The sequence below is a fragment of the Somniosus microcephalus genome, chromosome 1 (genome assembly GCF_052327205.1).
Source record: "Somniosus microcephalus isolate GS21.2 chromosome 1, FLI_Smic_1.0, whole genome shotgun sequence".
NCBI classification, from domain to species: Eukaryota; Metazoa; Chordata; class Chondrichthyes; order Squaliformes; family Somniosidae; genus Somniosus; species Somniosus microcephalus.
The window spans coordinates 428,986,774-429,004,628 of record NC_140987.1 but is presented as its reverse complement, the minus strand read 5'-3'; the positions used below and the strand labels follow the sequence as shown (position 1 = coordinate 429,004,628).

The 17,855-nt window shown below is 46.0% G+C and overlaps 1 protein-coding gene across 1 annotated transcript in view; it reads right to left on the bottom strand.

Annotated features, from left to right (window-relative positions):
• Positions 1-17,855, bottom strand: part of abcb7 (ATP-binding cassette, sub-family B (MDR/TAP), member 7) — an 86,166-nt gene that overhangs the window by 12,118 nt on the left and 56,193 nt on the right. Inside the window, exons 12-13 of the mRNA XM_086000416.1 lie at positions 12,896-13,025; positions 391-562 (exon numbers count right to left, since the gene is read on the bottom strand). Of these exons, the coding sequence (XP_085856542.1) occupies positions 391-562; positions 12,896-13,025 (302 nt within the window). The remainder of the gene's footprint in view (positions 1-390; positions 563-12,895; positions 13,026-17,855) is intronic.

The window sequence follows — 17,855 nt, the reverse complement described above, 5'->3', positions numbered from 1 at the left end:
GCTGCAAACACATTCACTTCAACACAATGACAGAAAAATTCAACATCCAATATTACTGCTGACCCACTATTTTTCCTACTTCACTTATTCTTTTATTGCTATTCATCACCACTTGCAAGGACAGCCAAGTCCAGTGGAAGCTGGAATTACATGGCTCCCAATGATTACATGGTCAGTCAAAAGTACCAATATTTCCATGTATATTGGACAGACAATTCAAATTGTCTCACTGGTAGGGAGCCCCACCTAGTGGCCTGGCTGAAGACAAAAGTTTAGAAAGCATATTCAGCAAGACATCAACCAGCTGTTTCAAATATTAACACCCAGCACCTTAACTGGCGCTCCAGGCTGTGCACTCCAAACACAATCTCCAGTCTTCCTTTAACTCACCTGAAAGCTTTAGTCCACGCTCACCAACCTCAGTGTTATAACCATTTGGCATTCTGAGAATGGAGTTGTGAAGGCCAGCAAGCCTAGCGACACTGTATATTTCTTCTGCCGTTGCATTAATGTTCCCATATTGGAGGTTATAGAAGATAGTATTGTGGAACAAGACAGCATCCTAGAAGTCAAGGAAAACAAGCAATCCCAACTTTAAATGTACAAAAAATACAAAATCACAAGCACAGCCATAACAAATTAATATACTGGCCCCTCCGCCACCGCCCCCCCCATAGCCAAATTAATCTCGAATGCTTCACACCACTGTTATTGAAGTATTCCTTGCCTGATCTTCAAGAATACATTTTAAAAATCATGCATACAGGTTCACCACTTCTTGGAACAGAAACGGATGTTTGACAAGGTCATTTAAACGTCACTACTCATTCATTCACTGTAAAGTGACCATTTGGTATAGTGTCCGCTGCACTTTCCAGGGATGCTGTCAGGTAAACACAGAGCAGATTCAAGCTGTGGCAACTGGCAGATGAGTTCATTGTAAAAGAAAGTAAACAATCTTTTAAAATGCCAGTTTGGCTCCCTGTAAACATAAAGCCACAAGAGACAACAGGATGGACAGTTACAGAAGAGTTTTCACTTGATGAAAGTTAAATCTAGTACGATGCTATATTTCAGTCACAACTAAACTGTTCTTATGCATTTTTATACACTAAACATATATGAATATAAATTAATGTAAATCATGTGCCATAAAATGGACAATAAAGCCTCACTGAATATTTAATCTCTAACAGCCATTACCCTTCATCTATTTACTATAGAAAACCCACACTAAAACACTGCCTTAGCCACCATATGGCCAATGACGAACAGGAGACAACCAAATCAAAATGGTCTCTGTACTCTCAGGCACAATGAGAAATAACTATTTTTCACACATTTTAGGTAATGCCATCTATATTATGACACAAGTGCTGATTATTGTTTATTTCCATTTACTGAACTATTAAAATGTCATTTGGTTATATCCATAATACAAACTAAATACATGCAGTATGTTTCCAACACAGCCCCAACTTATCACCGGTGCAACTTGTGTATTGTGGTTGTTTATAGCTGTTGGATATGTATTATATTGAACAAATCTCAAATGTGCTTCTTCTGTGTATTATATGGCACCTGGCATTGACCTTGGCACCAGATTTGGACACGACATACGTACAACACAGTCCAGTTGAACCTGCAAAGGCCTCCCCACTAACATCTGGGGACTTGTGCCAAAATTAGGAGCGCTGTCCCACAGACTGGTCAAGCAACAGCCTGACAATCATACTCACAGAATCGTACCTTTCAGCCAATGTCCCAGACTCCTCCATCATCACCCCTGGGTATCTCCTGTCCCACCAGCAGGACAAACCCACCAGAGGTGCCGGCACAGTGGTATACAGTTGGGAGGGAGTGGCCCTGGGAGTCCTCAAGATTGACTCCAGGCCCCATGAAGTCTCATGGCATCAGGTCAAACATGGGCAAGGAAACCTCCTGCTGATTACTATCTACTGCCCTCTCTCAGCTGATGATTCAGTACTCCTCCATGTTGAACACCACTTGGAAAAAGACTGAGGGTAGCAAGGGCACAGAACATACGCTGGGTGGGGGGACTTCAATGTCCATCACCAAGAGTGGCTCGGTAGCACCACGACTGACCGAGCTGGCAGAGTCCTGAAAGACAGCTGCCAGACTGGGCCTGCAGCAGGTGGTGAGAACACCAACATGAGGGAAAAACCTACTTGACCTCGTCCTCACCAATCTACCTGTCGCAGATGCATCGGTCCATGACAGTATTGGTAGCAGTGACCACCGCACAGTCCTTGTGGAGACGAAGTCCTGTCTTCATACTGAGGATACAGTCCATCGTGTTGTGTGGCACTACCATGGAGCTAAATGGGATAGATTCTGAACAGATCTAGCAGCTCAAAACTGGACATCCATGAAGCGCTATGGGCCATCAGCAGCAGCAGAATTGCATTCCACTACAATCTAACCTCAAGGCCTGACATATCCCTCACTCTACCATTATCAAGCCAGGTGACCAACCCTGGATCAATGAGGAGTATAGAAGAGCATGCCAGGAGCAGCACCAGGTGTACCTAAAAATGAGGTGCCAACCTGGGGAAGCTGCAACACATGACTACATGCATGCTAAACAACGGAAGCAGCATGCTATAGACGGGGCTAAGCGATCCCACAACCAACAGATCAGATCAAAGCTCTGCAGTCCTGCCACATCCAGTCATGAATGGTGGTGGACCATTAAACAACTGACGGGAGGAGGAGGCTCCATGAACATTCTCATCCTCAATGATAGCGGAGCCCAGCACGCAAGTGCAAAAGACAAGGCTGAAGCGTTTGTAACCATCTCGATTCACTCCATGTGATATCAAGAAACAGCTGAGCGCACTGGATACAGCAAAGGCTACGGGTCCTGACAACATCCTGGCTATCGTGCTGAAGATTGTGCTCCAGAACTAGCCGCGCCTCTAGCCAAGCTGTTCCAGTACAGCTACAACACTGGCATCTACCCAACAATATGGAAAACTGCCCAGGTATGTCCTGTCCACAAAAAGCAGGGCAAACCTAATCCGGCCAATTACCGCCCCATCAGTCTACTCTCAATCATCAGCAATGTGATGGAAGGTGTTGTTGATAGTGCTATCAAGCAGCACTTACTCGCCAATAATTTGCTCACCGGTGCTCAGTTTGGGTTCCACCACGACCACTCGGCTTCAGACCTCATTACAGCCTTGGTCCAAACATGAATAAAAGAGCTGAATTCCAGAGATGAGGGGAGAGTGACTGCCCTTGACATGAAGGCAGCAGTTGACCAAGTGTGGCATCAAGAAGTCCTAGCAAAATTGAAGTCAATGGGAGTCGGGGGAAAAAAAAATCTCCACTGGCTGGAGTCATAATTAGCACAAAGATAGATGGCTGTGGTTGTTGGAGGTCAATCATGCCAGCCCCAGGACATTGCTGCAGGAGTTCCTCAGGGCAGTGTCCTCGGCCCAACCATCTTCAGCTGTTTCATCAATGACCTACCCTCCATCATAAGGGTAGAAGTGGGGAAGTTCACTGATGATTGCTCAGTGTTCAGTTCCATTCACAACTCCTCAGATAATGAAGCCGTCTATGCCCGCATGCAGCAAGACCTGGACGACATTCGGGCTTGGGCTGATCAACTGGCAGGTAACATTTGCGCCACACAAGTGCCAGGCAATGACCATCTCCAACAAGAGAGCGTCTAACCACCGCCCTTTGACATTCAATGGCATTACCATCGCCGAATCCCCCAACATCAACATCCTTGGGTTCACCATTGACCAGAAACTTAACTAGACCAGCCACATAAATACTGTGGCTACAAGAGCAGGTCAGAGGTTGGGTATTCTGCGGCGAGTGTCTCCTGACTCCCCAAAGCCTTTCATAAGAACATAAGAGCAGGAGTAGGCCATACGGCCCCTCGAGCCTGCTCCGCCATTCAATAAGATCATGGCTGATCTGCGACCTCAGCTCCACTTTCCTGCCCGATCCCCATATCCCTTGATTCCCCATGAGTCCAAAAATCTATCTATCTCAGCCTTGAATATGCTCAAAGATTCAGCATTCACAGTCCTCTGAGGCAGAGAATTCCAAAGATTCACAACCCTCCGAGTGAAGAAATTCTTCCTCATCTCAGTCTTAAATGGCCTACCTCTTATCCTGAGACTATGCCCCCTAGTTCTAGACACTCCAGCCAGGGGAAACAACCTCTCAGCATCTACCCTGTCAATCCCCCTCAGAATCTTGTATGTTTCAATGAGATCACCTCTCATTCTTCTAAACTCCAGAGGGTATCGGCCCAATCTACACAATCTCTCCTCATAGGACAGCCCTTTCATCCCAGGAATCAATCTAGTGGTGAACCTTCGTTGCACCGCCTCCTTACATAAGGAGACCAAAACTGCACAGTACTCCAGGTGTGGTCTCACCAAGGCCCTGTACAATTCTAGCAAGACTTCCTTACTCTTATACTCCAACCCCCTTGCAATAAAGGCCAACATGCCATTTGCCTTCCTTATTGCTTGCTGTACCTGCATGCTAGCTTTGTGTTTCTTGCATGAGGACACCCAAATCTCTCTGAACACCAACATTTGAAACTTTCTCACCATTTAGAAAATATTGTTTTTCTATTCTTCCTACCAAAGTGAATAACCTCACATTTCCCTACATTATACTCAATCTGCCACCTTACTGCCCCACTCACTTAGTCCATCTATATCCCTTTGCAAACTCTGTTCTCGCAGCTTACTCTCCCACCTAGCTTTGTATCAGCAGCAAACTTGGATACATTGCACTCAGTCCCTTCATCTAGGTCATTAATATAGATTGTAAATAGCTGAGGCCCCAACACTGATCCTTGCGGCACCCCACTAGTTACAGCCTGCCAACCTGGAAAAGATCCGTTTATCCCTATTCTCTGTTTTCTGTCTGTTAACCAATCCTCTATCCATGCTGCTATATTATCCCCAACCCCATGAGCCCTAATCTGGTGTAATAATCTTTTATGTGGCACCTTATCAAATGCCTTTTGGAAATCCAAATATATTACATCCACCGGAGTCACCTTTATCTACCCTGCTAGTTACATCCTCAAAAAACTCTAATAAATTTGTCAAACACAATTTCCCTTTCATAAAACCATGTTGACTCTGCCTAATCATGTTATGATTTTCTAAGTGACTTGATACCACTTCCTTAACAATGGATTCCAGCATTTTCCCGACAACTGATGTCAGGCTAATTGGCCTGTAGTTCCCTGTTTTTTTCTCTCCCTCCTTTCTTGAATAGCGGTGTTACATTTGCGACCTTCCAATCCGCTGGGACCATTTCAGAATCTAGGGAATTTTGGAAGATCAAAACCAATGCATCCACTATCTCTTCAGCCATTTCTTTTAGAATCCTAGGATGTAGACCGCCAGGTCCAAGGGATTTGTCGGCTTTTAGTCCCATTAGTTTCTCTACTTATATTAATTACGTTGCATTCCTCACCCTCATTAGACCCCTGGATCCCCACCATTTTTGGTATGCTTTTTGTGTCTTCTACTGTGAAGACAAATACAAAATATTTGTTTAACGTTTCTGCCATTTCCTTATTCCCCATAATAATTTCTCCTGTCTCAGCCCCTAAGGGACCAACGTTTACTTTTGCTAATCTTTTCCTTTTTACATACTTGTAGAAGTACCATCTACAAGGCACAAGTCAGAAGTGTGATGGAATACGCTCCACTTGCCTGGATGAGTGCAGCTCCAACAACACTCGAGAAGCTCGACACCATCCAGGACAAAGCAGCCCGCTTGATTGGCACCCCATCCACCACCTTAAACATTCACTCCCTCCACCACCGCACACCGCGGCTGCAGTGTGTACCATCTACAAGATGCACTGCAGCAACTCGCCAAGGCTTCTTCGACAGCACCTCCCAAACCAATGACCTCTACCACCTAGAAGGACAAGGGTAGCAGGTGCTTGGGAACACCATCACCTTCAAGTTCCCCTCCAAGTCACACATCATCCTGGCTTGGAAATATATCGTTCCTTCATAGTCGCCGGGTCAAAATCCTGGAACTCTCACCCTAACAGCACCAAGGGAACACCTTCACCATGCAGACTGCAGCGGTTCAAGAAGGCGGCTCACCATCACCTTTTCAAGGGCAATTCGCGATGGACAATAAATGCTGGCCTTGCCAGTGACACCCACATCCCAGGAACGAATTTAAAAGTCATACAATGAATCCCATATGGAGGTCAAAGGATGCACTTTCTGTTGTCTAAATGGAGAGCCCTATGGGTACCATTTCGCTTAAAGACACAAAATATATTGAACAGGACACGTCCAAAATAATTCACGTTAACGGCAGCCTGGGCTTGCTCCGGTAATAGTTCCAGAATGCTTACTGAGCAATAGAATACACTACATGCATTATACATTATGTACATCTATCTTGCTTCAGCTTTAAAAACATTTACCAAATAAAGTCTTGAAATAAGTAACTTGGACTCAAATTTAAAACTCACTGTTGTGTCTGTGTGTTAATAGAGACACTGAAGACAGGAGTTGGTTTCATAGGTGTTTACTAAACAAAGTCTGGAGGGGAACTAACTGATACAACACAATATACAGGCTTATATAGCCCGAGTGGCCATTACCGGCATTACAGTACACATGGGGCTCTTAAAGGCACATACACTACAATTCCTCCCCTTTTAGCCAACCAGTACATAATATTTTAAGTAATTATTAATAACATGTTACAAGAAAAATAACCTACACATTGCTGCAGTTAATTAATTATAAGTCAGTCTCTCATCGTTAGGCGTATAGAGTTGTGGTGTAAGTTGTCCCTTTTCGGATGACTCTATGATTTGGTCAGCATGGCGCCTTATTATGCTTTCTCCAATGTCCACGGTATACATCAGCGGTCCTAGTCGTGTGCAGATAGTTCCAGGCTGCCATTTCTCGGTACGGTAGTCCCGGGCCAAAACTTGTTGACCTATCTGGAAGGTTCTAGTTGGCCTTTCATTCATGCCTTCAAATTGCCAGTTCTCCACGTCCCTTCTGATGTTGGGCTTGATCAAATCCAGCCGGCATCTTAGGCTTCTATTGAAGAACATCATGGCGGGAGTTTGGTTTGTAACCATATGTGTTGCATTCCTGTATGCGAACAAGAAGTTATCCACCTTGTGCTGAAGTTTTATGTCTTCATTACCCATGGCCTTTATGGCCTTCTTGAAGGTCTGGACAAACCTTTCAGCCAATCCATTGGTGGCGAGGTGGTATGGGGCGGACGTGTAGTGCTTAACCCCATTGTTTAAGAACTTCCTGAATTCTTCGGACACAAATTGCGGTCCATTATCAGAACAGATCTGTTCCGGCAGCCCATTCCTGGCAAATATGGTCCTTAATACTGTGATGGTTTTTTCCGTGGTGGTGGTGGACATCTTTATTACCTCCGGCCAGTTGGAGTGTGCATCAACCGCGATTAAGAACATTGAGTCCATAAATGGACCAGCAAAGTCGATGCGTACCCTTTGCCAGGGAGATGAGGGCCACTCCCATGGATGTAGAGGGGCTTGGGGTGGAGCGTTTTGGACCTTCTGGCATTCGAGGCAGCTCTTGGTCGTTTCTTCGATGTCTCCATCGATACCTGGCCACCATACAAACGCCCTGGCTAGGTTCTTCATTTTCACTCCACCCAGATGCCCCTCGTGAAGCTCCTTTAGAACTTTATCCTGGAGTTTGGGTGGAATCACCACTCTGGATCCACACAGCAAGGTTCCTCGGCAGACTGACAGCTGTTCTCTTCTTGGCGAACCACTGTTGCCAGCATTCTCGCCATGTGCTGACCATCCCTTCACTGTTAAATCGTAGACTCATGAGAGAGTCGGGTCATTTCTAGTTTCCCTTTCAATGGCAGAATTTGTTACTGGTAGACATTCGACTATGGTAGAGTGGAAAATCTCCACTGGGTCTACGGTAGGTGCTTCTTCTACCATTGGCAACGGTAGGCGGGATAACCCGTCAGCATTCCCATGCTGTTTTGATCCTTTGTATTCTATGTTGTATTGGTGTGCCCCTAGAAAAAGGGACCACCTCTGTAGCCTTTGCGCTGTCATAATGGGAACACCCTTTTTAGGGTTGAATATGGAGATGAGGGGTTGATGGTCAGTCAACAAGGTAAATTTTTGTCCGTGTAGGTAATGGTTGAATTTCTTCACTCCCCATACCAGGCTGAGTGCTTCCCTGTCGATTTGGGCATAGTTACGCTCAGCTGAGTTCAATGAGCGTGACGCAAAAGCTATCGGCCGTTCTGAGCCATCAGGGAATTTATGCGATAATACTGCTCCTACGCCGTAAGGGGATGCATCGCACGCCAGTCTGATTGGCAGTGATGGGTTGTAATGAGCCAAAACTTCTTTGGACGTGATTAAGTCTTTGCATTTATGGAAGGCACGTTTACAGTCTTCGCTCCATTTCCAAATTACTCCCGTTTGTAGCAGTTCATTAAGAGGGTGTAGAAGAGTTGATAAGTTCGGTAAAAATTTATGATAGTAATTTATTAATCCCAGGAACGACCTTAATTGTGAAACATTTTCAGGTGCTGGGGCTTTTATGACCGCTTCAATTTTCTCAGGTGACTTATGCAACCCTTCCTTATTAATTATGTGGCCACAATATATTTGATTTTGGAAAAATTCGCACTTGGGGCGATTTGCTCGTAGGCCCCGTTCTCTCAGCCTAGTGAGCACCTGCTCCAAATTGGCAAGGTGCTCGTTGTCGTTTTCTCCTGTTACAAGGATGTCGTCTAGGTAGCATTGAGTCCCTGGAATCCCTTGGAGGACTTGCTCCATAGCTCTTTGCCAGATAGCTGGAGCGGATGCTACTCCGAAAACCAGTCGATTGTACTGGTACAGACCTTTTTGTGTATTTATCGTGAGATATTTTTTTTTTAGAGGCCTCTTCAACCTCCATCTGTAGATATGCCTGTGCCAAGTCAACTTTGGTGAAACGTTTCCCTCCGGATAGTGAGGCGAAAATATCTTCTATCCTCGGAAGAGGATACTGTACCGTGTGAAGGACCAGGTTTACAGTCACCTTGAAGTCTCCACAGATGCAAATTTTTCTCTGTTCTTCAGATTTATCATTATTCAATGCTTTCTTCATGACTGGAACGATGGGTGTTGCCCACTCGCTCCAATCTATTTTAGATAATACGCCTGCCTTTTCCAAATTCTCCAGCTCTGCCTCGACTGCTGGACGAATTGCGTATGGCACCGGTCTTGCCTTAAAAAACTTGGGAATTGCTGCATCTTCCACTTTTATTGAGGCGGTGATGCCTTTCAAGGTTCCTAGTTTCTCTTGAAACACTTCTTCGGCGTTGGCCAAGATGTCTTTTAATCGTTCAGGTATGACGTCATCATCGTTTTTTTTTCTTACTGGTCACCGTCAGTGCCTGAATGGAGTGCCAGTCTAAACGTATTTTCCTGATCCATTCACGTCCCAACAGCGGTGGACCACCATCTTGTAGAATGTATAAATACAACTTTTGTATTTCCTTGCCGTTGTATACAACAGGCACCTTTATTTTTCCTTTGGGGTATTGATGCGCCATCAATTACTCAAAAGACTGAGGTTAAGCGAGTAACAACCAGGCTTTTATTAACTAAAGAATGAAGGTCTTGTCTCGAGTGGTCGACCCGTCCAGAATACTAAGGGACTGGGAGGTAGTCACTTATATACCTGGAATAGTGGGAGGAGTCAGCCGAGGCATGTCCAGACCTGTACCTAGTGGAATACACATACACCTACAGACAGGTATAACAGTGGTTTACCACAGGTATACTTTCTGCCCCGTATATGTTTTCAAGATAATGGATGTGTCTTTTAAAAGGTATATGCGGAAATAGCCGCTCGTAATCCCGTCGATTTATTACGGTCAGAGCTGATCCTGTATCTAGCTCCATTTTAACTGGGGACGCTGCTATCGTGAGGGTAACTCAAATGGTCTGGTAATCATCTTTGGCAATTACATTATGTAATTTGAGACAGCTTAGTCTCTTGTTTTTGGAGTCGCTATCGCTCTTCTGGTCTTCGGAGCTACTGTCCGTCATCATTTGTACCTTTCTGTACTTTTCTTTATTGATTTTTTTTTTCCTGTCCGTGGATTTATTTTGTCCAGATCGGCATACCCGTGCAATGTGTCCAATCTTTCCGCATTGCCTGCATGCTTTGTCCTTGAACCAGCAGTCCCTCTGGTCATGGGTGGATCTGCCGCAGCGATAACATCTCTCGAAACCCTGTGTCATTTCATGGGTGCCGAAGTCCTGTGTCTTTTGTTGTATCTCTGCAGCTCCTCTTGCGGCTGCTTCGTATGATACAGCCATACTGAAAGCCTTGTCCAGTGTTAAATATTTTTCAGAAAGCAGCCTTTTCTGTGTTCCTTCACTTAAGAGACCGCAGACGAATTTGTCTTGAAGATAATCTGCTAGTCCTGCCCCGAATTGGCAGTGTTTTGATAGCTTTCTTAATTCGGTGAGGTACTCAGCGTTACTTTCATTCTTGTGTTGATTTCTCTTGAAGAATTTGAATCGTTCTGCTATCAGCAGCGGTGTTGGGTTTAAGTGCTCCTGTAGGGTATCAACAATTTCTTTAAAATTCTTGTCCTTTGGTTTGGCTGGAGTGATTAAATTTCGTAACAGCCCGTATGTCTTTGCGCCCATTAGATTTAGCAGTACTGAAGCTTTTTTTTCATCTTCTATTGCATTTGCGGTGCAATATACCTCCACTCTTTCCACATGTGGTCCAATCCTCTATCTCGTTATCAAAAGCATCAATATTGCCAGACTTAGGCATCCTAGAAATAAAATGGCGCTTCCCGCGCTTTTCTTTCTTTTCTGCAGAAAAGATATGGCGCTTCCCGCGCTTCCCCGCCACTGCTGCCGATGACAACGCTGTTTCCCGCGGTTTCCGTTCTTTTTATTTATTTATTTATTTACAGTTGGAGACTCGTTCCCGCCGGACTCTCTCTCTAGGTCTGAACGCCGACCTGCTTGCAGCGCCGGCCGTCTCCCGAGTGCTCCCTCCCCGTCTGTTACTGCTTGCCTCCGATTTCGCTGCTTGGCCCAGCTGCAGAGACAGTCGCTGGAGCCCCAGCCCGACGCCCAGGAAGGATTATTGCAGTACCTGCCACCAGCTTGGCTAGCTGGTGAAACCACAGCTTTTTCTTTTTCTTGATTTTTCTTCAACTTTGGACGCCAGAGGAATCGATGTCCTTGAGGGGCTGCCGAATTGCAGGTAAGTCCGTTTCCAATTCGTCGCCACTGTTGTGTCTGTGTGTTGATAGAGACACTGAAGACAGGAGTTGGTTTCATAGGTGTTTACTAAACAAAGTCTGGAGGGGAACTAACTGATACAACACAATATACAAGCTTATATAGCCCGAGTGGCCATTACCCGCATTACAGTACACATGGGGCTCTTAAAGGCACATACACTACACTCACTGTTTCCAATCTTTGCTTAATAAGCTGTACAAAAGCTTTTCTAGAGAGTTGATGTCATTTGTGAGAGCAGTGATGAGAGAGTGCTGATGGCGTATTCAAGTGTGTTCTTTTGAGTCGTTATTATAGCTCATTGTAACTGATTGTAGTCCTATTTCTTCCCTTGAAAATGATTTCTCTTCTAAGGCACGTTCCACAGACTTCAGCAACACTTCAGTACAGCCAAGTGGCCATTGTGTGAACGTAGACAATGAGTTGTTGTAGGATCTTGGACCATGGCAGACATCAGAACCAAGCTCAAACCTGTCCTCACCTGTGCATTCTCCAGCAGAAAACACTGATGAGGAACAGGAATCCGCGCTGATTTTTTTTCCTTCACACCCCAGGGACATTGTGGCAAAATAAAGTCATTACCACCAAATCAGCTAATTCAGCGAACACCAGAGATTGAAGCGGAGACTTCCCTGGCCTGTTTGGCTATGCATCGTAGGGCAAGGCTAAATGGGTACATGCGACATCATGGGAGCCCCACAGTAATCAATTTAATACAAGATACACCTCGCTCACAATGAAAAAGATATATGGAGACTTTGCATACCTTTCAAGTTAATTGCTGAATACAAACATCAACTTGCAGTTACATAGCACCTTTAATGTAGAAAAATGTCCGGAAGTGCTTCAAAGAGGCTACACCATTAGACAAGAGCCAGTGAGTGGGTCATGGTCTTTTCAACAACACCATCTCTGAAGTGTACAAATAGCAAAGCCTTTAGACAGAAGCTCTTGTATAAAGCCTGCAGCGTTTAAAAACTCCATCTAGTGGCCTGGCCAAGACTTCAATCTGTTTCATAACTAAAAGATGCACTAAATCTACATCATAAAGATTTGTTACATAGAGTTTACACATTTTTGAATCCTCAGAAGATTAGCATGCAAGGCAAATTCCAGAAGAACAGCTCATCAAAGCTAATGTATTTATGCAGTTAAATTATTCCAAATCAGGAAAAACAACAGTCTACCATCTGTCATTGCAGTCAGCTTCAAGTTGGGCTCCCACTTTCAGAAGTTAAGATTGCCCAAAGCAAGATTAATTCAGACCAATGCCGTGCTACCAGAAGCATTTAACAATTTGGCTGACAATTTCCCTAAGGCAATGAATTTCATGCTATTTACTCATTTTGAGTATGACAATTGTTCTGTAAGTTATTACCATATGTCAGTTTGCATTTCCCCTGCACCCCCCACCCCAAAAGTCTATGGATATCAAATCTACATAGATTCAGATGTTCCTTCACTTTGAGGCTACATACGGCAGCTGCTTAAACAAAGACATTTACATACACCTAATGCATTTTGAGACCAGATGAAACAGGACATTAGGACACTTATAATTATCTTTACCTGTGGTACAACGCCAATGGCTTTCCGCAAGCTTTCCAAACTGATGTCTTTAATATTCTCACCAGCCACATAAATACTCCCTTTCTGAGGTTCGTAGAAGCGGAACATCAACCTCACTATTGTACTTTTCCTAAACAAGAAGAAAGAATTTGTACAATTATTTAAGACATTTACAAGCCTTTGTAGAAACATGAATGGATCTACTATACTAATGATGGTCAATATTAGGAGATTTTTTTCCATGACTTACAGAACTGTAAACCTGATAGTCTCTCTGGGAAATACTGAGGCAAACAAGGTGGACAAGACATTAGTAGAGGACAAAAAAGATACAAAGCCATTTAAGATAGAAAGGGGGAAGATAACTGATAATCAAACTTAGAGAGGATTAAACCCCTGATCCAGATGGATTGCATCCATGCATATTAAAAGAAGAAGTTAGAGAAGAGACAGTAGAGGCACCATTACATATATATAAAAATTCATTAGAAAAGGGAATAGTGCCAGAGCACAGGCAGACAGCTAATATTATTCCTATATTTTAAAAGGGAGAGAGAAAATAAGTCCATGGAACTACAGACCAGTTAGCTTAATGTTGGCGTTAGGAAATATAAAGGAATCTTTTCGCAAAGATGCAATAGAAAAAACATCTATAAAGCAAAATATAAAACAGCAGTCAGCACAGATTTCATGCTTGACCAATCTTATTGAATTCTTTGAAGTAACAGAAAGAGTGCAATAGATGTAATATATTTGGATTTTCAAAAGGTCTTCGATAAGGTACCGCATAGTAGACTCATGATTAAAATCAGAGCATATGGAGTCCGGGGACAAGTAGCAGAATGGATAGCAAGCTGGCTAGAAAACAGTAGGTCTTAAGGGTAGCTACCCAACTGCCAAAAGGCAGGAAGTGGTGTTCCACAGGGATCGGTGCTGGGATCGCTGTTGTTCACAATTTACATAAACGTTTTAGAATTGGGAATCTGAAGTACAATTTCAAAATTTGCAGACACCAACCAAATTGAAGGGTATAGTTAATATTGAGGAAAAACGCAAGAAAATACAAGATATTATTAAACTTGCAGAATGGGCGTGTAATTGGCAATCAATTTCAATATAGAGAAGTGTGAGGTCGTGCATTTTGGTAGGAAGAATAATAAAGCCACATATTGCTAAATGGTGGAGAGAAGCAAAAGGGATCATGGGGTACAGATACACAAATCACTAAAAATAGTAATGCAGATCAGTAAGGCCATAAAAAAACAAAGCACTGGGGTTCACTTCTAGAGGGTTAGAATTGAAAATCAAAGTTGCGTTAAACTTTTATAGAACCTTGGTTAGACCACACTTAGGCCGCAAATTTAATAGCACTGAGGGAGCGGGTTTGCTGTCAAAATTGCAAAGATTGACAGCGGGTAGGAAACCCACTGTCAACCCGCCTCCACGCGAGTCTCCCAGGTGTCAGGTCTGTCAGTGCAGAACTGACCCGACACCAAGCGGCGGGAGATACAATTCAGCTAGTTAAAATGGCTTGTTAAGAGCCAATTTAAGAGGATTTTGAGGCTTAATTCTAATTTTACTTTCTCCCCCACTGGTTACCCGCTGTTCAGGGAACACGCCAGCTCAACCTGGCGCGTTTTGAGTCTGCTCTGCTGTTTGTGAAAAGCTGACAGCTGCAGAAGTGGTGTCAAGGATGCCATGTTGCAGATGGTGAATTTCAGAGCGCAGAAAATGTTGTTTACTGCATTTTTAAGAGAGATTTCTTTAGCTTACAAGTTTTTAGATCCAACTGTATGTCCAGTGCCACCTCATTGGGAGAACACCTCTCACCATTGACAGATCGTCTGTCATCTCACCCGCAGCTGTCATCTATTCCAGCAACATCGGAGCCAATGAAACAATCAGACCTTGGTCCTCTGAATCCTTCCACGATCAGCGTCAACACCAACATCACCAGGCACACCAATATCAGCAACATCAACAACCCTCTCCGCCATCACCTGATGCTGCACTGGACACAGGGCATCAGCCCCTGACAAAATTGCTGGCCAGGAGGCCAGCGATGGCATCACCATGGCCAGACTTTCTTCACTTGACACTAAACCCTGGCTGCCACATGATGTGCCAGGTTGACACCATCCCACACCAGCACCGTAAAGCATCCCTTTAATGTCCAAGCCATTCCATGCACACACATCACTATAGCGGTTTGGGGGGGGGGGGGGGGGGGGGGGCGGGCGGGGTGGATTTAAGACTGAACAATCACTGGTACTCAGTAAGACACTGAGATGCGCTCAGATCTGTCCAATAAGGGGCACTTTTTGAAAAAGAGATTTCACTGTATGCCAACACATTACCAGAAACTTCACATGGACATTGGCTAAACCTCTCAAGTGCCTACCCTTGTGTGTTGTTAGTTGGTATGCTTGCAGTAGGATGAGGTTGAGTGTGAGGGGTGGCTAGTGAGATGGGGAAGTGATAAAGTAGATAGAGGGGGTTGGGTGGAGATGCAAGGTAAGTTGGTGTCCTGGGGTGGTCTCTTCTGCCCTTGGAAGGGAAGAGAACCTCTCTGCATGCTGTGACTCCCTCCATAAGGGAGGGAGTCACTGGAGAGCCTGGGTGCAAGCGTCCACCCTTGTGCAGTGATTGTCAGTGTTTGCAGCACCTCAATGCTGTCAAACTCCAAGTGGACGTGGTCCCTTTAAGGAAACCGGCTGATGACGCATCATCAAATGACGTCATCAGATCCGCTTCCTGTTAATTGGCCAGTAAGCCCACAGGGCGGGCTTAACAAGGCCATTCAAGGTAAAATCACGTCTGCAGAGTGTGGTAAACCACGTTCACTATCGTATCACTGTTAGTAGTTAGCACTGTTCACCACTGTTCGTTATAACTGTATCACTGACCACTATTGTATCACGGTACGAGGTCGCCTCTTGCCACACTGCTATACCTGGGATGACCACTGCCGACTCCGCCTTGGCTCCACCCACCAGGCCAGGTATAAAGGTGAGCGACTGGCTGGTATTCCTCCTGCTTGGATCGGATCACCCACGAGAGTGGGCTCTGTTATTTAGTCAATAAAAACCTTTAGTCACCTTCGTAACTCTTCGCCTTTTATTGGAGGAATTGATAGGTATATCAATTTTATTGACTAAATTTAATGATGTCCGACAACGAGTCACAACCGGCGGAGGAGCCACCAGCGCAGCTCCCAGGAGCACAGCCACACCAGCCAGCTTGGCTGCGAGCCCTCAGACCGCCGTACCTGGACCTGAACCCACGAGCAGCAAACTCAGCCGCAGACTTTAAACACTGGCTGGTCTGCTTCGAATCATACCTGAGAGAATCCAGCGTCCCTCAGGCATCCAAACTAAGTGTCCTGCAGGCACAACTGAGCCCGAGAGTATACACTCTCATCGAGGACATGACTACCTACGAGACCGCCATCAACCTGCTGAAACAGAAGTACCGGACCCCGGTAAACTACATGTACGCTAGGCACCTCCTAAGATCACGGCCGCAACAGCCAGGAGAATCAGTAGCCGAATTCTCACAGGCGCTATATGCACTCGCCAGGAACTGTGACTTTAAATCGGTGTCGGCAGCCGAAAATACTGAAGATAATATCCGCGACGCATTCCTGAAAGGCCTACGGTCCGAGTACTCACGGCAAAGACTGCTGGAAGCTAAAGACCTCAGCATGGAAAAAGCTGAAGCCCTCGCTATCTCCCTGGAAGTGGCCCACCAAGATCAGGAAGCATTCACCAGGTACTGCTCGCGACCCTGGGACTCGGGCCCGACCCCTACCACAGCACCCTTCCCAGCGCCGCCCCCGGGACCTACCTCTGCGTCGGCGTCCCGGACCCGACCGGCCCCGCCACCCCCGGCACCGACATCGGGCATCCGCGATCGGGCCGCCGGCTGTTTTTTTTTGTGGCCAGGAGAAGCACCCGAGGTCGCGCTGCCCAGCCAAGAACTCCATATGCAAAACCTGCCTGAAAGAAAGGCCACTTCTCCAAGGCCTGCAGGAGCGGATCCTCAGAGGCCAGCAGTGCCGCATGCGAACTATGGGGGCGGCCATCTTTGTTTAGGGCAACTGAGGCCAGCATCCCCACACATGAGTCATGGGGGCGGCCATCTTTGATTAAGGCAACCGACCCCAATAGTGCCTCATGGGGCCCTACCTCGTGGGAGACGCCATTTTACTCACCACGCCCGACCGCCTCGCCCGCAGATGACAACGACTCGCTCAGCTACACACTAGCTTCCGTCACCCTGGACCAAGCCCGCCCGCACCATCTGTCCAAGTCAATGATGGACATCAAAGTGAACGGCCACGCCACGACCTGCCTGTTCGACAGCGGAAGCACGGAGAGCTTCATCCACCCAGACACGGTGAGCCACTACTCCCTCTCTGTCCTACCAACGCGCAGCCGAATCTCGATGGCATCGAGGTCCCACGCCACGGACATCAGCGGCTACTGTGTCGTGACCCTGTCGGTTAAGGGCACGGAGTATAAAAACTTTAAACTCCTCGTCCTCCCCCATCTCTGCGCTGCCGTCCTACTAGGGCTGGACTTCCAATCCCACCTCCAAAGCGTAACCCTAGCATATGGTGGACCCCTCCCCCCACTCACAGTCAACAACCAGCAAACGTTAAACCGCCCACTGCGTAACACCTGCAGCCTCTCCACCCTCAAGGTCCCGCCACCCTCTCTGTTTGCTAACCTTACCCGACTGCAAACCCGTCGCTACCAAGAGCAGGCGGTATAGCGCCGGGGACAGAGCCTTCATTAGCTCTGAGGTGCGGCGCCTCCTGAAAGAGGGCATTATCGAGGGGAGCAGCAGCCCCTGGCGTGCCCAGGTCGTAGTCGTAAAGACCGGCGATAAAAACCGCCTGGTCATCGACTACAGCCAGACCATAAACAGATATACCCAGCTGGACGCATACCCCCTC